The sequence below is a fragment of the Leuresthes tenuis genome, unplaced genomic scaffold (assembly GCF_036924035.1).
Source record: "Leuresthes tenuis unplaced genomic scaffold, fLeuTen1.0.hap1 SCAF_15, whole genome shotgun sequence".
Classification (NCBI taxonomy): Eukaryota; Metazoa; Chordata; class Actinopteri; order Atheriniformes; family Atherinopsidae; genus Leuresthes; species Leuresthes tenuis.
In genome coordinates, this window is record NW_027325369.1 from 26,870,508 (window position 1) to 26,894,972 (window position 24,465).

General features: G+C 40.6%; 3 protein-coding genes across 8 annotated transcripts; all 3 read left to right on the forward strand.

Moving 5' to 3' along the window:
- The first annotated feature begins 105 nt into the window (after positions 1-105).
- On the forward strand, positions 106-9,009 carry LOC140270574 (myotubularin-related protein 9). Of its 4 annotated transcripts, XM_072365759.1 has the most exons (11): positions 110-645; positions 1,002-1,058; positions 1,406-1,514; positions 1,695-1,820; positions 3,828-4,001; positions 4,632-4,849; positions 4,945-5,106; positions 5,339-5,480; positions 8,197-8,417; positions 8,508-8,659; positions 8,797-9,009. In XM_072365759.1, exons 1-11 carry the CDS (start codon positions 461-463, stop codon positions 8,895-8,897), a joined length of 1,647 nt encoding a protein of 548 aa, XP_072221860.1. In that variant the 5' UTR covers positions 110-460; the 3' UTR covers positions 8,898-9,009. The 4 variants fall into 4 exon arrangements, with proteins under 4 accessions (XP_072221863.1, XP_072221862.1, XP_072221860.1 ...); XM_072365762.1 differs by lacking the exon at positions 8,797-9,009 and having other exon boundaries at positions 106-645; positions 8,551-8,635; XM_072365761.1 differs by lacking the exon at positions 3,828-4,001 and having other exon boundaries at positions 108-645.
- A 922-nt stretch (positions 9,010-9,931) lies between these two features.
- tdh2 (L-threonine dehydrogenase 2) lies at positions 9,932-13,527 on the forward strand. Its single transcript, XM_072365274.1, has 8 exons — positions 9,932-10,193; positions 10,725-10,767; positions 10,858-10,928; positions 11,064-11,213; positions 11,302-11,474; positions 11,557-11,647; positions 12,005-12,274; positions 12,579-13,527. Exons 1-8 carry the CDS (start codon positions 10,001-10,003, stop codon positions 12,722-12,724), a joined length of 1,137 nt encoding a protein of 378 aa, XP_072221375.1. The 5' UTR covers positions 9,932-10,000; the 3' UTR covers positions 12,725-13,527.
- Positions 13,528-14,368: 841 nt separating this feature from the next.
- Positions 14,369-24,188, forward strand: srrm1 (serine/arginine repetitive matrix 1). Of its 3 annotated transcripts, none has more exons than XM_072365471.1 (17): positions 14,369-14,474; positions 15,324-15,413; positions 15,600-15,722; positions 18,306-18,476; positions 18,634-18,728; positions 19,105-19,392; positions 19,478-19,669; positions 19,788-19,907; positions 20,129-20,337; positions 20,583-20,663; positions 21,235-21,321; positions 21,525-21,660; positions 21,772-21,858; positions 21,982-22,455; positions 22,548-22,734; positions 23,071-23,244; positions 23,346-24,188. In XM_072365471.1, exons 1-17 carry the CDS (start codon positions 14,454-14,456, stop codon positions 23,379-23,381), a joined length of 2,571 nt encoding a protein of 856 aa, XP_072221572.1. In that variant the 5' UTR covers positions 14,369-14,453; the 3' UTR covers positions 23,382-24,188. The 3 variants fall into 3 exon arrangements, with proteins under 3 accessions (XP_072221572.1, XP_072221571.1, XP_072221573.1); XM_072365470.1 differs by having other exon boundaries at positions 23,368-24,188; XM_072365472.1 differs by lacking the exons at positions 14,369-14,474; positions 15,324-15,413; positions 15,600-15,722 and adding an exon at positions 16,003-16,123 and having other exon boundaries at positions 23,368-24,188.
- Positions 24,189-24,465: the final 277 nt, after the last annotated feature.

A 24,465-nucleotide genomic window follows, 5' to 3' on the forward strand; every position in this document is an offset into this window, starting at 1 on the left:
GAGTGTGGTGCCATCTAGTGGCGGTTTAATATGCATTATATATTGTAGATTGCATATACTGCTTTCTCTCCCCCCCTGCAGAGTACACAACTTTTAGCAGTTAAATGTGACACATCTCGTCGTTTCTTTTTCTCAGGAAACGCGCGCTTCCGTCTTTTGCCGCCTCAAGCATCAATTTCCATTGCAGTGTCGTGTTAAGCAACGGGTATGTGAAAAGGTGCTGCCATAGATGGGGACGGCTATGTTCAGGCAAATATGAAACTTCTACTATTTATAGACTGCTTATCGTCAAACAAACAGAGCGCGACTGCAGAGCTGCCCGACCAGCCCTGCGTAAAGAAGAGGAAGCTTTCATTTTCTTAAGAAAGGCGAGGAAGTGATTTGGATTCCAGGGCCCCTTCAGTTAAAAAAAAAAGTGAATCTACGGAGGGGTTTGGTGTTAGACGCGGGGGGGTGGCTGATGGAGTTTTCTGAGCACATCAAGACGGCCAATGTGGAGGATGTTGAGCTCCGACAGCCGCTGCACCCGCCGAGCAGAGGGACCCTGTGCATCACCGGCCACCACCTGCTCTTCTCGGACAGGGAGGAGGGCAGCTCCCGGCAGGTTTTGTTGCTCCTCAGGAACATCGATGCCATCGAGAAAAGGTATGAGTGGGAGGAAAACAAAAAAAGCGGAAGCCCATTGGTGAAAGAATGTTGCCATAATTTTATGACACTTAGTCCTAAAACTGTTAGCCCTAAAACGAACATGTGGCCTACTGTAAAGCAAACCTTTAGGCTGCAGTCACTTGGTTTCATCTGTTGCCACAATGTCACACTTCACAGACAACTTAAGTTAACAGCCTGAATGTTGTGTTGAATTGCTTTAAAATACTAATGACTCAAATCATTGGATTTAAATAATTAACTTATCATGCATGGTGAAACAGATCAACACACTAATACAACTGTACCGGTGAATTATCCAACGTCTAATTACTTTCTTAAATCTTTTTAACCAGTGTGGAAAACCTTTTGGGCTATACCGGCTTCTTCTCTAATGCAGGCCACAGTGAAAGGTTGGACATTGTTGTTATTGCCATATGCCTGCTATGTGCAAGATTACAGCAACTCTTTCGTCTTGTCACCTTCCACATGCTCACTTTATGTGTCGCTACTAACAACTTTTCTAAGCCTTGCAAAGCATTGCTGAAACCACTTTTACAGTCAGTAAATGTGGGTAGTTGTTTCACACCCATTTGTCAGGAAGGCAAAGAATCCCAGCTGATTAGGTTTGCCTTCCTCTTTTGCTGCAAGTCAAGCCTGCAAACCAATGTCAAAACCAGGGTCAAAACGTGGGGTTTTGAGTTGAAATAACAGACATGGGATATTGTTTTTTTGTGTGTATGTATTTGTTTGAATGTAGGATGTCAGGATCATCAGGAACAATTACCATCAAGTGCAAAGATCTGCGTGTGCTCCAGCTTGACATCCCAGGCATGGAGCAGTGTCTCAACATTGCACATTCCATTGAGGTATTAAAATAACACCATAACACAACTGAACTCTGGAGCATATCACACATTGATAAGATACTTTGTATTTATTTTTTGTCTGAAATGATTCTTTTTCTGTATATTTTCTCTGAATGCGATAAATCTGAGATAACAATCTCTTTTGATGACTTGTAACATTCTCTTTGTGCCTTTCTGTAGACCCTGTCCTGTCTGGACAATGTGTCGGAGATGTATCCTTTCTTTTACAGACCGACTGACCTCAACCTACAGAACCACCGGGGCCTCTCAGCTATGGAAACATACTACGGTCAAACAAAGGAGCTTGTAAGCAACAAAACCCTGTGTAACCATTTCTGGTGTTGGGTTATGGAGTCTGTCGTAAAACCTATTGATGCAAAAAGTCTTAAAAGCAACCTTTTTCTAACAATGATCCAATGACAGGAAAATGCCAGGGAGGCTGCATGTAAGGGTCACCATTCAGGATATCCTTGTTGCTTAGCTTTCATTTGTTTTCCCTTAACGTCAGAATGTGCTTGACACAGCTTGAATTCATGCTCAACCTGTGAATTTCTTTTTCTGGGAATAGCATGTTGCTATGGTGAGGGGTTGGGCCCTGAGGACAGCATTGTTGCATGTTTTCATGGGCACAGTATTCTTAAAATAGGTGGGACGTCTGTACTTTCCACCAGAGTTGCCTGCTTACTGTCCAGAAGAAACTGATTAGATTTGGCAAGTCTACACATTTCTGTTCTTCTGACTCCTGCTCCTTCCATACGAGTTGTGAAGTTTTGGGTAGTTTGGAACTACAAATTGTAAAGTGTGACACTTAGTGGTTCTCAAAGAAATTCTAGGATGTGGTCAAGGCGCCTGTTTTGTTTTTGTAGAAAATTTCTCTGGAGATCCGAGAAAAGATCAATCAAAAATGCCTTAATATTCTATCTGAAATGGTCCACTTTACCTACTGTCTCTTTAAGGCCTCCTCACAAATCCCAGTGTTTGATGATTGGTCAGCTAGTAGTTAGTTAGTAGTTTTTTTGTTGCACCAAAATTGTTACTAAGCATTCATTGTGAGAATGTTCTACGGGATGATTACAAATGAGTTCTTGGCATTTCATGAGCACTGTTTTCTGTAATGTACTCCTTTTAGGTACTCCAACCCCAATTCCAAAGATGCATTGATTTGCAAATCTCATAAGCCAATATTTTATTCACAATCGAAAAAAGAAAACATATCAAATTTCGAAACTGAGTTATTTTACTATTTCATGATAAATATAAGCCCATTTTTAATTCAATGGCAGCAACTGGACTCAATGAAAATATTGAGTGAAAGCAAAACAGCTGGATGAACTTGTTGAGACTAATTAGGTTAATTTACAACAGGTCAGTAACATGATTGAGTTTAAAAAGAGGACCTTAGAAAGTCTCTCAGAAGTAAAGATTGACAGAGGTTCAAACTTCATAAAATGTCATCCTTAATTCATCTACTGCACATAAAATCATCGAAAGACCCAGAGAATCTGGAGACATTTCTCTGCATAAAGAGAGCCTCGGATGGCTCTGCATTAAAAACATACATGATTATGTCATGAAAATCCATGCATGGGCTCAGGAACACTTCCAGAAATCATTCTGTGAACACAGTTCACCGTGCCATCCACAAATTCAGGTTAAAACTCTGTCATGCAAAGAAGAAGCCATATGTGAATGTGATCCAGCAACACTGCCAGCTTCCCTGGACCAAAGTGTATCTAAAGGGGACTGAGACGAAGTGGAAAACTGTCCTGTGGACAGACTAATGGAAATATGTCTTGTCAACATTCAGTTCAAATGTCTGCGTCTTTTATGGTATGGTGGGCTGAATGAGTCAGATGGAACTTGGTCTCTTCAGTTTCCAGCTGTTTACAGACTGTTACCAAGATTGGAATAGAAAAAAGAATGGAAGCTACGCAGTGGTAAACATAGCCCTGCCATCAAATTTAGAATTAGGTCATATTTACCATTAGATAGTCAATAGTTTACTGTCAACATTTGAGTTTTCTGTGTCCTTTAGTGAATGAAATATTGAGATTTGCAAGTTATTGCATTCTGTTCTGTTTACATTTTAAGCAGCGTTCAAACTTTTTTCAGTTGGGGTTTTGCATAACAAACCAATAAAGAAATGTCACCTTTTTGCGGAATATGGTAATATGGTAATGAAGCTTCTGCTGTAATACTTAGCTGAGCATAAAGGTAGAAATGGAAGAAACAGCTGCTCTGTTTAAGACATCCGTCTAGAGTCTGCTGTTACTTTAGTGATTTGTGACTCCATCATCCGCTCTCTGTTCGCAGCACGAAAGGTGGAGACTGAGCAGCGTGAACAGAGATTACTCTGTGTGTCCCTCCTATCCTCCAGCAGTCATTGTCCCAAACAGTATTGATGATGACACTCTGAAGAAGGTGGCCAAATTTAGACAGGGTGGGCGCTTCCCTGTCTTGTGCTACTATCACAGGAAGAATGGCATGGTGAGCTGTTTTAATATTCACCGCTGGCAGCCTGTTTGGGACCAAGCAGTCAGGCAATGAGGAAACAGGAAAATATGTTATAAATGGGTTTTTATTTAAAAAATTGAAAAAAAGAGCAACAAATGGATAACTTAAGTGTTTAACCAAACACCCAGTAAATCAGAGTAAATATGACCTAACACAATAACACTTGGGGGAAATTTATATAATGGTTTGGCCAAAACAAAACAATATGAATATCAATAACCAAATATAAGCACAAACTAACTAAACCATAAGCACCCATCTGTAGTCCAGTTGTACATGGTATGGTCTGAGCAGCTTGCTTCAAGATTTCACGGCTCTCAGCCCTCAGTCACACCAAAGAAACAGAACTTAATTACAGAACAAGAATGTAGTCATAACCTTTCAGTGTTGCTATGTGTGCACTCCATAATCAATATTGTAGGGGTTAAAATAATTCCAAACAAAGTTGATGTTGAATATAATGTTTGTGGCTGAAACTTAAGATTTTCTTAAGAGGACAGATGAGGTGAGAGTGTGCCAGTATGTTATTTAAGCAGAGTGTGGCTGGAGCCATCATACCTCCACACGTCACTGATCTTTGCTAACTGGACAACAACTTTTCAGGTTATCATGCGCAGCAGTCAGCCGCTGACGGGAGCAAACAGGAAGCGCTGCAAGGAAGATGAACTCCTCCTCCAGGCTGTGATTGACGGGTCAGACAAAGGTTACATTATAGACACCCGCTCCAGTCAGCAGGTTCAACAGGCCCGTATGATGGGTGGAGGGTTTGAGTCTAAATCATGCTATGACGGCTGGAAGAGGCTGCACAGACAGATGGAAAAGTAGGCGTTTAAAGAAAGAACAAGAAAGTGCATTTTGTTTTCTGTTGATTACACTGATCCTGCCCTTTGAGATAACTTCCCACACTTCTCAACAGGGGGAAGGCACTCCAGGAGAGTCTGATTAAACTGGTGGAGGCTTGCAGAGATGAGTCCCACAACATGGACCGCTGGCTCAGTAAGCTTGAGAATTCAAAGTGGCTGTCTCACGTCCAGACTGCTCTGTCAACAGCTGGCCTGTTGGCCGAATGTGTGGAAAGGTAAGAATGCACCCAGCATGTCTCTGTGATGGGATTACAGCTGTGTAATAAGTAATAAGTATGTTGAGATAATAATAATATTACTACTTGATTCACCTTTTACCAAGAAATTCAGAATAATACCTCAAGCAAAGGCTGTGAAAGGATATGAGGGCATCTTTAAAATTCCCTGCATGACTGAATGCATGTGTGGCTTTTCCAACAGTATAGTATGACAAGTGTTTCTGTCCAGGGACGGTCATTCAGCTCTGGTTCATGGCTCTGAGGGCACAGACTGTTCTTTGCTTATCAGCACTCTGGCTCAGCTCATTATGGACCCATGTTGTCGCACATTGGAGGGCTTTCTGGGTCTCCTGGAGAGAGAATGGGTAGAGGTGAGGTTCTATAGTTGATGTGTGAGAACATTGTGAGATCTATTTTTGCACAAACCTATTCAACTTAAAAAAAAATATATATATATATAGAAAATGTACACACTTTACAAATAGAGCAATCAAACTTCCTCTGACTTAAGAAAATAATATATAAACTTTTCATCCTTGTTTCCTCATAAATATAATTGTATCTTATAAAGTTGTGCCCATTTTTATTTAATCAATATGTTCTTTTAGAGACACAATGCAAAGACATAAGTTTAGATGAGGGATTTCCAAGGTCAGACACTGTGGGCTTCCCCTCAGATGCCCCGCTTAATTTATCTGAGTCCTTTGATGCTGATGAGATGAAAATGATTTAATTTGATCCGACAGACGCTCACCAAGTAAGCAAGAAGCAAATATAGCTGTCTGATTTAGGTCAGAATACGTGAAACAGTTTAAAAAATCAGATTTATTAGTCTCTAACACATAGAAATCGGTTTCTTTGTGAAGTTATTAGTTTGTCTTTTTGGTCTTTATTCTTTCCATATACAGTCATTTTGAGTCTCTTTATTGTTGTTTAGAAAGTTTTAATGATTTCTTAGCATCATTTTGATATATTTTTATAGTTATATAAATATAGTTTTAAATTCCATTCAGGGACTATTAAAGTATTATTGAATTCCAATTTAATTAAATTTATTTATATGCAATTCTATTTTGTTGTTTAAAAAATGAGAACATTTTGGTTATTTGATTCTCTTTGTGGTTGTTTCGAGTGTCTTGGCTGTCATTTTGTGTTTTATTGAGGTAATGTTGAATGTCTTTGTAGCTGTTTAGTCTGTTTGCGGTTGTTTTGTAGCTTTAAGATTGCTTTGACTAATTATTTGTATGTCTTTGTGGTAAGTTTGCATCTCTGGTTATTTTGCCTCGCTGAGATTTTGGACCACTTCTTTTCTACAATGATCTCCTGGAGGGTTTCTTTTCCATCACCCTTGTAATCTTTATTTCTCTCACTGGTTCTGGATGGGATTAAAATGTGGACTTTGTATGGGCCTCCACCAAACGTGCATACTTTTCTCTGTTGGCCTTTACTTTGTCTGTACTATTCATTTACAACCACTTTCATGTTGGAAGATCCAATGCTCTCAAAGGCCAAGTTTGTAAAAGTTTTTCCAGACAAAGGAGAAGATGGCAGATTTAAAGAGGAAAAGAAATAAGATGTACTCAATTCCCATTCTTGGAGAAGAGGTGGAGGACTTGTGATAACAAGGTGTTTACATCAGCAACAGACTGGATTGGAAACAGAGCACTGCACTGTGCTGGGGACGGTGCACTCTCCTCTTACTAAGGAGCCTTAGGTTCTTTAATGTTTGAAGCAAGATGTTACGTTTCTTCTATAAGTCTGTGGTGAAGGATGCCATTTGCTTTGCAGCCATCTTTTGGGGCAACAGCATCAGCGTCACTGACAAAGACTCTGAAGTAACTGATGAAGAAGGCTAGCTCTGTGATGGAGACTCCGCTGATACCCCTGCAGCTGATGTAGAATAAATGTAACGCAATAGATAACGCAGCATATCCTTTACACTGTGTACTTACAAAACAACAAAGTCTCTTCAGTTAGAGGCTTCTTCAGCTCCGCTATCATAGCAATCGGTACAGAAAAGTTATTCCTGCCCTCCTCAGTAATCTCTCACTCTATGTTAGAAAAGTGGACACCTTTAGGATGGAAATACTGAAGCATAGTCGAACTACCTCTTTATTTTTTATTACTTTAACACTTCTATTGGTGTCTAGTACACTTCAGCAATTCAAGCTGTCCTTTGGGATTATTGAACTTTTTCTGTTTCAGTTTTTCCAATTCAGTTCTGCAGATTGTCTGATGTTTTACTCCAGAATCTTAATGTAGTCTCCTTTTTTAAAGATAGTCCAGGTCTCAAGGACCACCAAAGCCATTCTTATGACTCTGAATAATCCTTGCACCAACATCTTAAGGCAGACTCTCCAGCAGACATTGCTCAAGGCGGGTCTCCATGGATAAATAGAGATCCGAAATTTAAAGCCAATGTAGCAAACTGAGCGAGAGTCCAGATCAGAAGCCTATTGGGAATCTGTGGAGGGAACTAAAGACCAAAGTGAAGACAAGGAATCTCTCTAACCCCCACAAAGGCTCTCATTACTGAAGAAAAGTGGTACAAAATCCCGGTGGAGACGTGCAGAAAGACCATTAGGAAAGATAAGAATATTTTGATCATTAGCAGATTAAAGTTCTTCCATTGGACCTGAGTCATTTTTTACAACTGCTCACCTTGTAGAACATGCACACCATGTACAGCAGATTACTGGCGGTTTCTGCATTTTATTCTCTCTCTTTCTCTCTCTCTCTCTCTCTCTCTCTCTCTCTCTCTCCTTTGAGAAGTTGTTGTCTCGACAAAAAAAGTAATTTTGGCACAATGTCCACATCTAGTTATGACAAAATGTCTTATTGCCCCACAGTCCACTGCAGGCGGGAATTGCCTTCAGAAATGGTCATATTCACTCTGCTGCATGTATTGGTCACAGATTGAATAGAATATGCTTCTCATCTTTTGTTCATAGTTGCTTAAGCTGTTTTGCATTCGACAGGCACCAAAGGGATTTTAACACATTTTTGCATTTTATGGGTACTGACTTTGCCCGTCAAGAAGAAGCGGAGGTGTGTTTATGGATGCTGTATAACGGGTCTTCTGTGCAGGCAGGACACCCGTTCCAGCAGCGATGTGCCCACTCAGCCTATTCCCATGCCCGTCTCCAGCAGGAGTCTCCGGTCTTCCTGCTGCTGCTGGACTGTGTCTGGCAGCTGTGGCGTCAGTTCCCCCTGGCACTGGGTTTCTCTGAGGCGCTGCTCCTGAGACTGGCCACTGAAGTCTATGCCTCTGATTACGGCACTTTTCTGTGTAACAGTGATCAGGAAAGGTCAGCCTACTAATCACAGTCACAGTTTATGACTTCATAGAGACTGTCATATAAAAATCATCTTTGTTTTAAACGAATTCTCTCATCCAGGTCTGCTCTAGGAGTTAAGGAAAAGACTTACTGTTTGTTCCAGGCCCTGCTGAGGCCCACAGAAAGAGATATCTACTCAAACCCTCTGTATGAACCCACTGAGCTGGCAATCTGGCCCTCAGTTCACCCTCAATCCCTGCAGCTCTGGAAAAGTGAGGTTTTTTTTTATTGCTGCATGTATGTGTTCAATCCTACTCTTTTTGACTCATCATGAGCATCAGCATCTCTCTGTATTATTCGACTTTGTTGAATTATTATTCAAGCGTTGCTGCTTTGATTTGACCCCCAGGTTTTTTTCTGAGGTGGACCCCGCAGACTCGTCACCTTGAAGAAGTACAGGAGGAAATAAGGAACATGGTCATTGAGTGGGGGAAGTTAGCACTCAACTGACACACCTACAGTATGAACATGTTTAAAGAGGAATGTGACCAATTTGCAATGCACCTACTGTGTTTTAATGTAAAGTCTATTTTTACCCTTTTTATAAAAGTTCTAATAGAAAAAAAAAAACAGTCTCTTGGTATCATTTAAAGGACATTTTGGGAAATACGCTTTAGTTTAGTTACGTAAACCACCATTTTTGCTTTGTATTAACATTTTGTGATGACATTTTACTGTTAATTGGTACTATATAGATACAAATGAAGTAAAATACACTTTGATAATGAGAAATCCTCTTCCTGTCTTAAATGAGCGCTGTTGGTTTTTGACAGAAAAACTAGCTGTTTAGTTGTTCCCTTCCCCTGGCTGCACATTCACGTAGTGGCTTCTGATGTCAATAAACATAATGAGGCTATTGTTTTCTGTTCTATGTTTAATAATTTCTACATTTTTAAAACAACTGAGTGTTTTTTTTCCACTAATGATAGTCTGCTCTGAGGATAGATGGACTAATAGTATAAATAATGATTTTATGATATATGATCACATAGATATTATCAATAGAGCAAGGCTAGATAACAAACACACCTCCCAGTCCTGTTAAGCTCAGCTAAACACTCTTCACAATGCAAATCCCTGTGCACAGCAAGTCAGCATGTTTGCACACACGGAGCTTTGCAAGCTGGAGACTGTAGTCCTGTTCATTCAGGAGCCACAAGCCACAGTGATTACATATAGTGGACAAGAACCACATAGCCCAGCATGACACTCTCCATCTGCATATTTATCCAGTAGTTACTGGGTGAATTGAGGAGGTGACCAATCGGATGGTAATCTTTTAATTTTGACACCTAAATGCCATCATATAAGCTCTTATTTCTTGATTACGTTTTGAGGAATAGTTCTGGATTTACTAACTTGAGTCTGTTGGTTTTGGATCAAATATTAGCTGTCTGGGATTTCTGAATTTGCACACAGGTAATGTATTTTTCCTTCTTTGTTTTATTTAATATGGGAGAACAACATATTTGATCCCCATTCATCCTTATCAAGGTGAAGAAGTTCAGTGTAACAGTTTGGTCTGGTAATTTTTCTAAGGGCTATTACTGGACATGCAACCTGGTGTTCGGGTGTGTGGGCCCACTGCGGCGTTGCTGGGCCTGTTTTGCCGAGGCTGTCTCAGCAGGGTGCGGAGTTACCCGGGTCGCAGCTTCAGTTCTTTGCCCAGGCAGATGAGCAAGTGGAACAGCCAAGAGACCTACAACCCCAGATGTCCTCAGGAAAACCCACGCGTCCTCATCACAGGTTATACCAATTTCCAGAGTTGCCCAAACTCATTGTTTTTTATCACTATCACTGAATCAACCATGTTTTTTTGATACTGACCTAAGTGCAGTTACAGTAAAGAACGACCGCCTTGCTTATGGGCTTTTGTGAACAAAAGTAAAACTGAGAGTTGATCTGAACATTCTCAGGCACATTCTTGTGGTCATTTTTACTGAATATTGGAGTATTAGAAAGAAAATTCAGTTGTGTGAAATCGTCACCATGTGCAGAGCACCACAGATGTGCTGCTTTTTTCATGTTGTTTTCAATGTGCACTTGCAGCAGAGCCCCATTTTGATTCATCACAATAGGGTGTGCACAGATAGTGTTAGTGACATAAAAGACAGGAGAATAATAGCCTGGAGTCTCTTTTTCTTCTGGAATAATGCTTTGACACAAACAAAAGCTTTCATGTTTTTTGACCTGGATACTTTGACTAGTATAAAGATATAAATGTTTTTTATGTTTGTTTTCTATAGACTGATAAAATATTGAACTGTATGTGTGCAGGTGGTCTGGGGCAGTTAGGAGTGGGACTTGCACAGATGCTGAGGTTAGATGTGCAGAAATTCCTGACACCTTAAAGCTAGTTGAAAACTTTGATTGTGATTTTGAGTGTGATTATATCTACATTAATGTCTAGAAAACTGTATGGAACAGAGAATGTGATCCTGTCAGACATCAAGAAGCCTCCACCTCATGTTTTCGCCAGCGGTATGAAAGATCTGATTCAAGTTTTTGGACATTTTGTGGTCTATTTCAACAGCACAGTCTATATTGTCTTACACTTTAATGTACAACTTTTTCCTTTTCAATAACTCTCTTGATATCTAATTCTTCTCGAGTTAGGCCCATTTGTGTACGCTGATGTGTTGGACTACAAACACCTCAGAGAACTGATTGTAAATAATCGTATTACTTGGCTGGTCCACTATAGCGCTCTGCTGAGTGCTGTGGGTGAAGCTAATGTGGCTTTGGCACGAAAGATCAACATCACAGGTCTGCTTGAATATTCAAAGAGTTTACATAGTTTACATATCATAAAGGTTAGAAGCGGCTTCTCTCTGATCTCCTGCTTCCCATCCAGGTTTACACAATGTTCTAGACTTGGCTTTAGAGAACTGCCTTCGCCTCTTTGTGCCCAGCACCATTGGAGCATTTGGTCCCTCCTCTCCACGTGACCCGGCCCCTGACCTCTGTGTCCAACGCCCTCGAACCATCTATGGCGTGTCTAAAGTGCATGGTGAACTGATGGGGGAGGTAAGACTGAAATGCACACATCAACACAGTAGTATACATCAGCTGCCAAATGTCAGTATGAAGAAGCTTTTTGTTTCTCTAGTATCTCCATCATAAATACGGCTTGGACTTCCGCTGCCTACGTTACCCTGGCGTGATATCAGTCAACACACCTCCTGGTGGAGGAACAACAGGTATTTTTTTCACCTGACAAGTTCATATATCATTGTCTCAGATGAAAGAAAAAAAGATGTTGATACTGGCCGTTAATTGCATTGTCATAGGGAACTTAGTCCTATATATTGTCGTCTTTACAAATGAACTATTGACCTTTCATCTCCCCCCTTCCCTCTAGGAAAATACATCAAATTAAGTCATTAAGTGCTACATCATTGCCCTTGTTAACGTTGGGCTTCTGCCAGCTGGGATTTTGTTTGATTATTTTACCCTTTATCATCACTCAGTGCGACTCCAGATTTTCTGCATAAATACACTGCAATAAGCTGGAAGTCACTGTACAGACTAAGATCTCCGGACCTTTGTCTCCCCAGACTATGCAGTTCAAATCTTCCATGATGCTCTGAGCACAGGTCACCACGAGTGCTACCTGCGACCTGACACTCGTCTCCCCATGATGCATATCGCTGACTGCCACCGTGCCACAGTAGAGTTCATGCAGGCTCCAGAGTGCCAGCTATCACTGCGTACTTACAACATAGCTGCCATGAGCTTCACTCCAGAGGAGGTGGCCCTAGAAATCCGCAAGCATCTCCCACACCTCAGGGTTACCTACAATCCAGACACTGTCCGCCAGACAATCGGTATGGCTTCACACCAGTGATGTAAAACCTAAGTGAGGTGATGAATGCGTTCATCACACTGGCTCAATTAAAAATGCCTGTTTGAAGTTTGTCATGACTGACACTCTTCTTTGGCATTGGAGAACAATGGTTGATGACTAAAAGCCAATTAATATTATAACAGATTACTTGCTAACAGTGGTTACAACATTCATAAACCTCATTCTATGACATTTTCATTTTGAAAGTAGTTACAGGAGTGATATTAAAAGCTTAAAACTAATATGGTACTATTAACGTGGTCATCTTGCCTGTTAATTTGCAGCTGACAGCTGGCCTGTGAGATTTGATGACTCCAATGCCAGGAGAGACTGGGGCTGGGAACCAGCCTTTGGGCTCGAGGGGATGGTGTCTGACTTGCTGTGCTCCATTCGAGACAAGCGGACCAACGAGGGTTTTACTGTCAGCTAGCAAAACCTTCTGCACAAAGACTGACTAATGCCCTACCACTGGCTCTTCTTCAGCTTGCATTTACCAACAGTTTCCTTTCACTTCAGATTGTGAACCAGTATCCTGTGTTTTTCTCTGAAGAATGTGCCAGCGACATACAAGGGATGGATTGTAAAATAAGAATTCTCAGTCAGAACCTGTCGATACACAGTAGAAAGTTAGATTGTCATACACATGTACGCAAACTTACACATTTCAGTCCTTATTAGGGAATCATATACTGTCAAATCTTCTCTTCATCATTGTTTGTAATTGTTATGATATAAGCATCACTTTACACATGGGAATTTCGCCTCCGAAAAGAACACAGACATACTTATTCTCAAACCTAAGAGATTTCCAAATGCCATGTTCAATGCACGCATGAACCCACTGTCTGTTATAATGTCTATTACAATGTCTACTACAGTATGGATCATTGTTGGAGAGTGACAAAACTGTTGGACAACATGATTCCAAGATCACCTGGAATGGCTGGCTCACTTAACTCAAGACCACAATGACACATGCTGTATTCTGGCTGTCTTTACAAAGCAGTATTTTTATCCATCAAATGAAAATCACACATTTTATACATCCCCATCACCCCTGCAGTGACATTTATCAGGATGCCTTTATTATACTTTTTGCCAGCAGTGTGACTTTGGTTATGAATGAGTACCAATATCAAAGTAAACATTATTAACTTTGCAAAAAAAATGTAAACTGAAAATGCAGTGTACATGGACTCAGAACCTGAAAAATAAAAATGTCATGAAACCAAACTACTCTAATTACAACATTTTTGCTGAAATTTGTATTCCCAAAAAGTTGCTATCCAGTGAAAAATTATAAATCCAAAGCATATTTTAAAACACGACAAGGGAAACATATCAAATGTTGAAACAGAACTTTTGGTTTTAAAAAGGATGATAGTAGAGTGTTTTTTTTTTTTTTTAAATGGGACTCTGGCATATTTTTGCTTGATGGATATCAGCTGCTCATGGTTAAATAATTTTCAAAATATCTTCACTGGATAAGGCTCTGGACTGCAGGCAGATGAGTTCAGGACCCACACTCTTTTCTGGGACCTCCTGTCCTATCATCTCCAGTGATGATATATACAATAGATAATAAAACAAGTCTTTTCTTGTCCCCTTCCCACCTTTTTTGTAAGGTGCCACTGGCATTAAAACAATGTACTTATTGTTTACAACATTCACTCTGTACCAAATTTTTGCAGAAACGCTGTTCTACATGCAAAGGACACGATCAGCTAATGGATTCTGATAATAAAGTGTTGTGAATTAAACTACCAAATAATTCTAAAATTTTACATACATTAAGAATCCTGCTCAGAAATTTTACGCGTCAATAACTATAAGCCTATAGGATGCAATACAGTAAAGCTCATAACGGCGAGCACAGCGAGATGGAATTGAATAAAATGCAGATTGAAAACTGACCTTTTTTTAATGCAATGACACAATGAAACCTAACAGAACATAAAACATAGACTGCATATAACAGAAAGAAAATATAGACGGTCTATGAACGCCCGGAATAGATTTTCGCACTCATTCTTTCAGGGGATGTACTACCCCTTTCTTCCTGTGGGGGCGCACCGTTCATCCGGGTCGCCGCTCAGAATTTCACCGGAGCAACACACGTCTTTTTGCACTACGCTTGAAACGATCAGTTTTAACCGATCATGGACGCGGGATTCTTCCGCGTAAGAGCTTTAACTTTATATCTGATCTTATAGAGTATCATTGCAAAGTTTTACGTCGATACAGTGGTAGTTTATAAGATCATTGTGCAGCATGTATTTAACTGGAGGGCCATACAGTTAGAAACGGTATGGTCAGGGCTTCGTCTATCAACTGAAAGAAAACAATCTAGGATTTTGTAGCCAGTCTTATTTGAATTCGAGTTTTTAGGCAATCTATTCGTCAGTATTAAATTGATGCTTATCGCATCGTAGCTTCATTTGGTGGTATTTTTGCTAGCACATCTTCGTATTTAATGTTAATTTGCAAACATAGTAGCAGGAAATAGACGTGCAGGCGTAGCTAGCTAACTACGGCTAACTTGTTGGCCTTGGGTAAAGATGGCGCCCGGCCGGTGCGTCGCTTGTGTCTCCGCGAACAAGTCACGACCATTGCTACGCTAACGTTAGCTCGTGAACATTTCATGTGCAGGGTTGTTGAATTGCAAAATTATTATGTTCTTTGATAGGTGGAAATCAGCGCCGTTGTTGGAGAAATTGTTTCCAGCGTGTCGCTAACAGTCGTGTCTCTGGTTGTCTTCGAAGGTTTAGCAGGCGCTTAGCTTGACTATCGCTAGCTTATTTGTATCAATGTCATATGTGACCCAGATTGATAATTTAAAAGTAACACGATATCTGTGGCGTCCTAAGATTACGTTTTTTTCTCTTTAATGTAATATATGTAGACAAGTTGCGCAATTGTTCCAAACTTATCGATAGTTTATCAGCTAAAACATTGCAACCAAACTTTGTGGTTATCTGTAGACATTAAATAAGCCGCCTAATGTCTGAGTGATTGTTTTACTCTTTAAGGGTACAAGTGCGGAGCAAGACAACCGTTTCAGCAACAAGCAGAAGAAACTGCTGAAGCAGCTGAAATTTGCAGAATGTCTGGACAAAAAGGTATACCTGACAGTGACAAAAAATGTCTCATTTGACTTTTATTAAATTGTACTTTTGTGAATGTATTAGCTAATCTTGCCTGCCGAGATATATGATTCAGTTTAAATGTTAAATACATTGCTTCTTGTAAATACTGTAACATCAGTTCGGTGGCTGATAACTTTACTCTTGGTTGTTTACACTCAGGTGGACATGACCAAAGTGAACCTAGAAGTCATCAAACCTTGGATTACTCAGCGAGTGACGGAGATTCTGGGGTTTGAAGATGATGTGGTCATAGAGTTCATATTCAACCAACTTGAGGAGAAGGTAATGTTTTAAATCGATTTCCCCCCCTTTTTTTTCCATTTTTAATTTTATTTTATTTTTTGCTGTGTCAGAACTGTTAAGAATTTGAGGGCAATGTTAAGCCAGTGAGAAGGGATATGAGCAAATGATTGCACATCTTAGTCAAACTGAAATTGAATGGGTAACGTAAAAAATTGGTTTCAAGCTGATTTATAATGACATTAATGTTTTGCTGTTATGTGACAAAGTGCCTTTATTCAGCAGTCTTCTAATGATGATGTGATTTATGATTTAAAAGGCCTGAACCAATATGGATGTTATACCTTGCATCAGAAGTATAGCACCAACATCTAATTAGCTCTCTCCTGAGCCCAAAGTCACAGAGCCCAACTCTCCCTTCATGATGCAGTGTGTGGTTTGAGGTGAGTTATATACAGGGATTACCTATATCATGTTAGTGAAAGACAACAGAACCATGCCATAATCATATTCTCCCTAGGTATTTGTAAAGCACAATTAGACTACTAAGACCCCTTTAAATGTAACTGGAGAGACAGGACAAAAACAGGAGAGGTTTAACAATTTGCTATAGCTTATTTTTACTTAGTCGGTCTTTTATTTTCTGTTTACTGAAAAGTATTGTCTCTCTGACCGCCTCTGATTGTAAGTTAAGTGCATTGTCTGTTGGACTTACAGTAGCTGTGTCTCCATCTAAATATCAAATTAATGTAAAGCAAGCTTTAGACATTTAGAAAATGCGCATTGGGGATGTTACATCATGCGGTTTGTAGAATAAACGGGGCAGTGGTTGGCAACTGAAAACGACACCTTGAAGGACACAAAACTAGTTACTTTGAACACGTATGAGAGAAAAAAGGAGAGGGCTCTTTAGTAATTCTTTTCAGCTGCACGTGTTTTGATTTATTTTTCCACATCAATGAATACTGGCCATCTTTGTTCTCTAGAGTCGGAAACAGATGACAGTTCATCTGACGCTGATGCCATCCTTCCTTATGCATGGCAACTTTTTAAAAACCGAGGGTAAAGCCTTTTATGCGAAACAAGGGCGTTTTCTCTGCTTCTTATGCAATGAAATACAAAATGCTAAATGTTGATGGAGACCCGTCAGATGATGCAAGGGTTAAAAGAAAAAAGAACTTCAGTGGATTACTGTTGCAAGTTGATAACTTCAACCACTGGAGGTCAGTAAAAATAAGGTTTTCAAGCACAAGAAACAATACTTTTCAGCTTTACTAGTTTATGAATTGAACTGAATATTTGTAAGTTAAGTTTTCACACCTCAACAAAAATGAAATATTATGATGTCCCGCCCACAGATGTATATTTAATTGTTCAGGATTAATTTGTGCTTGTTCCTCCCTACATAGGGATTGTTATTTAATTAAAGATTATTTTGCCCAGTAGTTTCCCTTCCCTTAAAACACAATCTCTTCCCCACTGATACATCAGACCACCCTGGATGTCTGGATAATGGGTAATTACCATTAAACAGACATTTTCTTTTCTTTTTTTAAAGTTAAAAGGTTAATTTGGAGGGAGAAAAGACATTTATTTAAACATAATATATTTAATTCAGGTAGTATCTCTGAATGCAAATGATTGGATATATACAAAATGATCTTGTTAATGAATTTGATAGTCATAAGTTGCTAAAATCCACTTGTATTTAATTTAAGTTTGTGTATCATTAGCATAATATAAATATTGTTATCTATTGGTACCTTTTGTTTATTCTAGCTGTTGATGGGAGGGGTGGGCTGTCAAAGCTAAGTGTAGAGGGTACTTTTGCATAATGGAGAGAGGGTACAGTAATAGAATTGAGATAGCAGTATGTCTCAATTTTATCAGTTGTGAAATAAAAAGATAAAAGTTTTTGTGTGCCTGTGTACTCATTATTGCTTGTTCGTCTCTTGCAATTTAGATAAATGATATAACATTAAGCTCAAGGTGGTTGAGTCTCAAGCAGTAGGGAGGCGGAAGCAAGCCAAGGGAGCTCCGTGCCCACTGATCCCACGGGACTCACTGAAGACACCGGAACTGTACTTGCAGTGTTGGGTTTTGATGCACTCTGTATTGTGGTTATTTGTTTAACCCCTGAAGTGTAGACTGTGGGGAGACTGGAAAAATGGGGTGGGCAGCAAAACGGCAATGAAAAGTAGTGGGAGTAGCACTGGAAGTCAAATAGTGACACAAAGGTTTGGTGTTTCTATGGTACGTTAATTATCTAAGGATTTGCTACAGCATTATTGCATGCAGTTTTTATATTACTAGACATGTCTCCCCTCAGCTAGCTCGCACTCTCATTTTCATGAGTTTGTGAGTACAGAACAGATTAAGTAAATGATTTCTTAAATTTTAAGGTTACTGAGTCCAATAGTGGACCATGGGATATTTGATACTCTAGTCAGTGTTGTGCCTGTTTTTGATAAGGTAATCTAAATTGTCGCAGATGTAGTCTAGTGAGGGATAAAAGGTAGGAAGCCCCAATTATGGGATCCTGCCTCCACCTAATGTTTTGTTTTCAATTATTTCAACGGACATGTTTTTTTTTTCCCTCTCTCCCACTTCGTGTGTGTGTTGCAGCACCCGGATAGCAAGATGATGCAGATCAACCTGACGGGGTTCCTGAATGGGAAGAATGCCCGAGAGTTCATGAGGGACCTGTGGCCCCTGCTGCTGAGTGCCCAGGAGAATATCGCTGGCATCCCCTCTGCTTTTCTGGAACAGAAGAAAGAGGAAATCAGACAGAGACAGGTGAAATACTGCATATGTTGGGTGAAATAGGAAGTGGAAGTGTCGCTGTGTAGAGAGGTCCAGAAGACTGGACAGAAAAACAGAATTATAGACAAATGTGATCCTGTTGAACACAGTATTTGACACTTACTGACACTTACATTTTTATATCTGGCAGATTGAACAGGAGAAGCTTGCATCCTTAAGGAAGGTGGATGAAGATAAGAAGGACAAGGACTCCAGGGAGAGGGCTCAGTCAAAGAGCCCAAGAAGGTAATGTTTTTGCTCAGAGTACACCATGTACAACATAAGTACTTGGTCTAAATGACTATTGTTGATAGCGATACTGTCCCTGACATAAGAATGTCACAGACGATGGCAGAAGAAAAAATGGCGTGATTTTCACGATCAAACATTTGTGCAGCATTCAACTGGCTGAACATGAAAAATTAAAGGTTCATTACTCTAAGGAAGGATATTATTTGGATTATTGTGCTGTTATATTAATGGCATAAAATGGTCTGACTGTCACCATTATTTTTAAGATGATATATTACCCACTTAAAGAATTGATGATGATTGGCCAAGGTGAATTAGTTAATTCACGTCACAACATTGAAATCTTTGCTTTTACTGCTTCTTCGGCCAGGCGCAAGACGACATCGCCATCACCAAGGAGAAGGTCGCCATCACCAAGGCGAAGGTCGCCATCACCAAGGCGAAGGTCGCCATCACCAAGGCGAAGGTCACCGGTGAAGCGGGAAAGGAAACGCAGCCCCTCACCTTCCCCAAGACGCAAACCCAGTCCTGTTGGTGGCAGCTCAACACCTCCACCTCTCATGCAGTTACCCACAAAACCTACAGAGCAGCTTCTGGAGCCGGACACATCTGGGAGAGCTGCGCCAGAACCAGTCACCCAAGAAGCCTCTTCTACCGGGTTTGTGTGATATTTCTGCTGCTCTGACTGTCGAATCTAGAAATTTGTAATCTGTGTTTTGTTCAAATATTCCTTTCTTTTGTAGTGAGACAGTTGTTGAGGTGGTAAAAGCAGACTCGGTGACTGAAGTCAAAGAAGTCTCTCCAGAGAAAACTCATAAAAAAGAGGAAAGACCAAGGTCTCGCGAAAGGGAGAAGGACACAAGGAGAGAGAGACCTCACCACCGCTCACGTTCCCGTTCTCATTCCCGCTCCCGCAGACGGCGCTCCCGATCAAGGTTAATTCATCACTCTAAGTAACACAATATGGTGTTTTAGTGCCCAAATTTTATTTAGGGATAAAGTGAAAGCTTTTAGAGTCTAAATGTTTCTCATTTTTCCTTTCCCCCATATCAGATCCTACTCCCCTCGTAGAAGACAAAGTCCCAGAAGGAGAATGTCCCCCCGTCGAAGGAGTCCCCCCAGACGAGGCCCTACCAGCTCTCGGCACAGACACAGGCGCTCCCCTGTCCGCAGGTCAGTGAGATGGTGGACTGGAGTGTAGAGGGTGGCTTCATGGTCTCAGTTTCTTTTCATTATGTTCTCCTAATTGATTTATCTTGAATATCTTTTATTTTCCCCTGGCATAAACGTAGAATAGACTGTGTTTCTGTACTGCTGTTATTGTGCGCCCCATCAGTGCCATGCAGAAAACCGACCTGTGCCTTTTCTTATTGGGATCTATTTCTGTTCTGTAGGAGGCGCTCTCGTTCTGCTTCATCCTCTGGCAGCAGTTCCTCAGGCTCACGCTCACCTAAAAAACCTGTGAAAAGAATATCTACCACACCACCCCGAAAACCAGTCCATCGTCCTGATACTTCCATTAGTCCTGCAGGAAAGATCAAACGATCACCATCTCCACGAGCCAGAAGGGGGCGGGGCTCTCCTTCCCCACCCAGATCATCAGGTATTAGATTTTGTTTCTATATAATTGAGATATGCTTATCTTGTCCTTTACATGGCACCTGTCAAAATATTTTCCCCTTGTTTATTTATAAACCTTGAATTTATTGTTGGGCGAAATTATAGTGAAAACAGCCCCGTTTGTGCATTTAAGATGAATAAGGTTTAAAATACTGTGCAGTTATCAGGATTGTGAGGGAGTAGCATCATGATGAATCCATTGTAAAACTTCCTCTGGTATGTTTTAAGGTTTAAAGCGAAAACCAGGAGGAAGGGTCGATTCTCCATCTGATAATGCTAAGGCCATACCTTCTGAGGAGTCAGAGTCAGGTACGTGCTGTATTTTCTGTTTAAAGAACCCCTCATCTTTGCAGATCACAGTTGTGATGACTGGTCATGAGGCGTTCTCAACCACTTCTGTTTCAGAAAGTTGTACACACTTTCCTTACTTGCCACATTTGTTTAATGCGATAAGTTTTGCATCAACCTGCACACTATTTTTAGTTATAAATGAAAGTTCTCCACAAGTAAAGAATGCTGAGAAATTGCTATAAGTTTTTCCTTCCTCTGTTTTACTAGAGACATGCCCACGGCTTCATGTGAAAACCCTGTTTCAGCCTGAAATAGTAAAAGTTTGAATTATCTTAGTAAACCGTAGAAAAACTAAAACTATCCTGAAGGATCTCCTGATCAGCATCTATCCCAGCGTAGGAGTGAAAGAATTCACATAAAGTGAACAAAAACGCAACAAAACATTATTCTACACAAAGAAGAGCAGTACTAAAATCTGGTGAAAAGAAGACGAGTATGAATCTGTTTCCTGTATTATCTGTAACATTTCCATGGCACTGTTTCACAGCTTTGCTAGTACTGATGAGACACTCAATGCTTTACATTTCAGAGGAGGATAAAAATGAGAAAGGGGCAACAGCTGATTCGGTGCAGCAACGACGTCAGTATCGCAGACAGAATCAACAGTCGTCTTCAGGTTATAAGCGTTTTTATCCCTGTTATTTCTTCTCCCAATCTCCCTGCTCTCTAACCAAGTCTCTGTCCATGTCATCTTGCCCTCATCGTCTCATGGACTTTTGAAGCTGTGTCCTAACCCCAACCTTGGTGTTTTTTCCTGCCCGCATACAGTAAAGGCTACTTTAAGACTGTTACTGATGTCGTCTGCATCTCTGGTTTCAGATTCTGGATCTTCCTCCTCCGAAGATGAAGGGCCCAAAAGGTCAACAATGGGACCGGGTGCCAGAAATGGTGAAGTCAGGAGGAGACGCAGTCGTACACCCTCTCCTCGTAGGCGACACCGTGATGCCTCACCGAGGTCCGATACCGAGCCCAGTGTCTGCGCATTTTTGTCTGAATGATTCAGCCTTTAAGCTTCCTGTCGTCTAATTTCATGTTGTTCTGTTTTTTTGTGTTTGTACCCTATCAGGAGAAGACGTTCACCATCTCCTGGACACAGGCGTCGCTCCCCGTCTCCCCCACGGCGTCGCAGATCTCCCTCTCCTCCGAGACGCAGGTACAAGCGTCATTTCAAAACCTCGCACTAATCACCAAAAAATATATATATATATATAAAAATCCCTAATTAACAGTTCAGTTTATTTCGTTCTTTGACAATTTAAATTTTTTTACTTCCAAGGTCTCCTTCCCCACCACCCCGTCGTAGATCTCTGTCGTCCAGACGGTATTCTCCCCCTATCCAGCGTCGCTACAGCCCATCACCTCTGCCTCCACAGAAAAGGAAAGTGTCTCGTTCACCCACAAAACGCTCATCTCCGGGTGTAAAGCGACGCTTATCCAGGTCTCCAAAGCGCAGAAGCTCTCCCGCTCTAAGGAGACGCTCACCTCACTCGTCTACATCTCCACCCAGACACAGGAGGAGCCCCATGATGCCTTCTTCTAGGCCAAGCAGGGATGCACGATCCCCGGTTGGAGCAGCCAGACGGCTCTCCCCATCACCTGCAAACCGCAGTCACGCTGTTAGAGGTTCCCCGAGTCCCCAGAGACGCTCAAGTATATCTCCATCTAACCACAGGAGGCAACATTCCCCTTCACATAGTAGTAAACTCATCCGCAGAGTGTCTCGTACCCCTGAACCACGCAACAACCAGAGGTAAACCGCAAGCTTTTCTCTCAGAAAGATGCCATTTGTATTTTTTTGTCTTCTTAGTCATTCCTCTGATGTAACCTGTGTCCTCTTTACAGACCCTCCCCGAGCTCTAAGCCTATCAGGAGAGCGTCCTCCAGATCAGTGTCCCCTCGTCCGGCTGCTCAAAAACGTCCTGTCCCAACATCTGCATCCCCGTCACCATCTCGCTCCGCCAGTGGGTCTCCTCCACCACCCCCAGCTAAAAAGGCCAGCAGTGGTTCTGGCAGTCGGTCTCCAAGCAAGGTTTGAGCTTAGTGACAAATATGAACTGGATGTTATTGTGGGAGGAGATTGGCAATGGAGAAAAAATGTATTTTAACCAAAATTCATCTTGAGTCATGTTAGTTCTTGCAGTGTATGTGAAATCTTAACATTATTACTCCTTTTCATGTGTTTATTAACCAGAAATGGAAGCTGTTCCTTGTATGTTAAAAGTTACTTGACATTGTCCTGAAATAAGCAAAAGCGATTTTATATGAAATGCTTCTCTGTCGTGGATAATTGTACGTAAAGCATTTATTACTGATGTTATTTAGCCGAATTTTGACCTCTGCTCACCTTAAACATGTTTGATTGCAGAATTCGGATGTTGAAGTTGGTGGAAAGAAGAAGAAAAAGAAGAAGGAAAAGAAACATAAGAAGGAGAAGAAACACAAAAAGCACAAGAAGCACAAGAAGGAGAAAAGCGGTGGCACTGTGACCGGAGACGGTCAAGAGAACCAGGTAGCAGAAGACGATGGAGACTCAAGAAAGGTAAAATCTGTTTTTTTTAAAGGTTCAAGCTCTTGTCATTTTTTTTGGTTTTGTACATAAATTTAATCTGTGCGCATCCAGATAGCTAAATTGAATCAAAGATGTGTCATTCTTTTCGTCCAGGAGTCGGACAGTGAAGTTGACGACGGGTTGGACGACCTGGAAAAGCACCTTCGAGAGAAGGCCCTGCGCTCCATGAGAAAAGCCCAGATGTCTCCTTCACAGATGTCATGAAAACTGAATTTTCCTATTGTTTCGATGTTCGTCATCAACCTGGTTGAGCTTTAGAATGTACAAATTGTTGGGTCTTGTTTCTTTTTACTGGTTTGGTACATTCTGGAGATTGTGTTTCTTTAAGAGCTTGATTTGTCTGATAGTTTATCTAAACTGTAAAGAAACTTGTGTTGTCCACACTTTTAAATGGTTGAGCAGGAAACCAGTTTATTTTCAGAGCTTTGAGTTGGGCAGGTTGATGATTTTTTTTTCCTCAGCATTAAAGTAGATTCATTGAGAAGTGGTTGCATGTGCAGTGATCGTCTCTGATGTGCGTGGACCACTGACCTTATGAAGAGCGTAGGGAAAAACCACCATACAGTAACATACTGTTACTAATGCCTTTGAGTAGTGGAAACTGTGACACAGCTGTGCACTGTTAAAGAGGCTGTAACGGATGTCTTGTCCCTTGTTATAACTCAATGAGGATGTTGGGCATCATTTAACCTGCTTTTTTCTGACTTTGAAATTCACTCGTTTCAAGATTAAAGCAATTTGATGTGATACATGCTTTAATTTTTTTCTAAACTGATTGATATGCAATTTATGTTGATACCCTTGTACCAAGCTAATATCTGTGGGACTGCTATAGTATATGATTTGTATTTAGTAACCTTGGCTCTTGTCATCCTTTCAGAATTAAAACGTTTTTTTAGGAGGAGCTTTTTTTTTTTCGTTTATTCAAAATATGTTTGGTGGGTGTCTGACCTAACTAGTTTAGGTTAAGGCAATTCTGAGGAATGGATGAAGAGTCAATAAATGCGGTGCTAATTATTCAAACTGGGGCTTTTATACTCGATTTCATAAGTATATAAGGTCCTTACATGTTGACACGCTCCAATTGATTAAAAAAGTCACCTTTAAAGTAAACTATTGGTTTATTTGGCACTTAAAGAGATTTTAAAATAACCTGAATGTAAATCCACGTTTTTATTGTTGAATAACAAA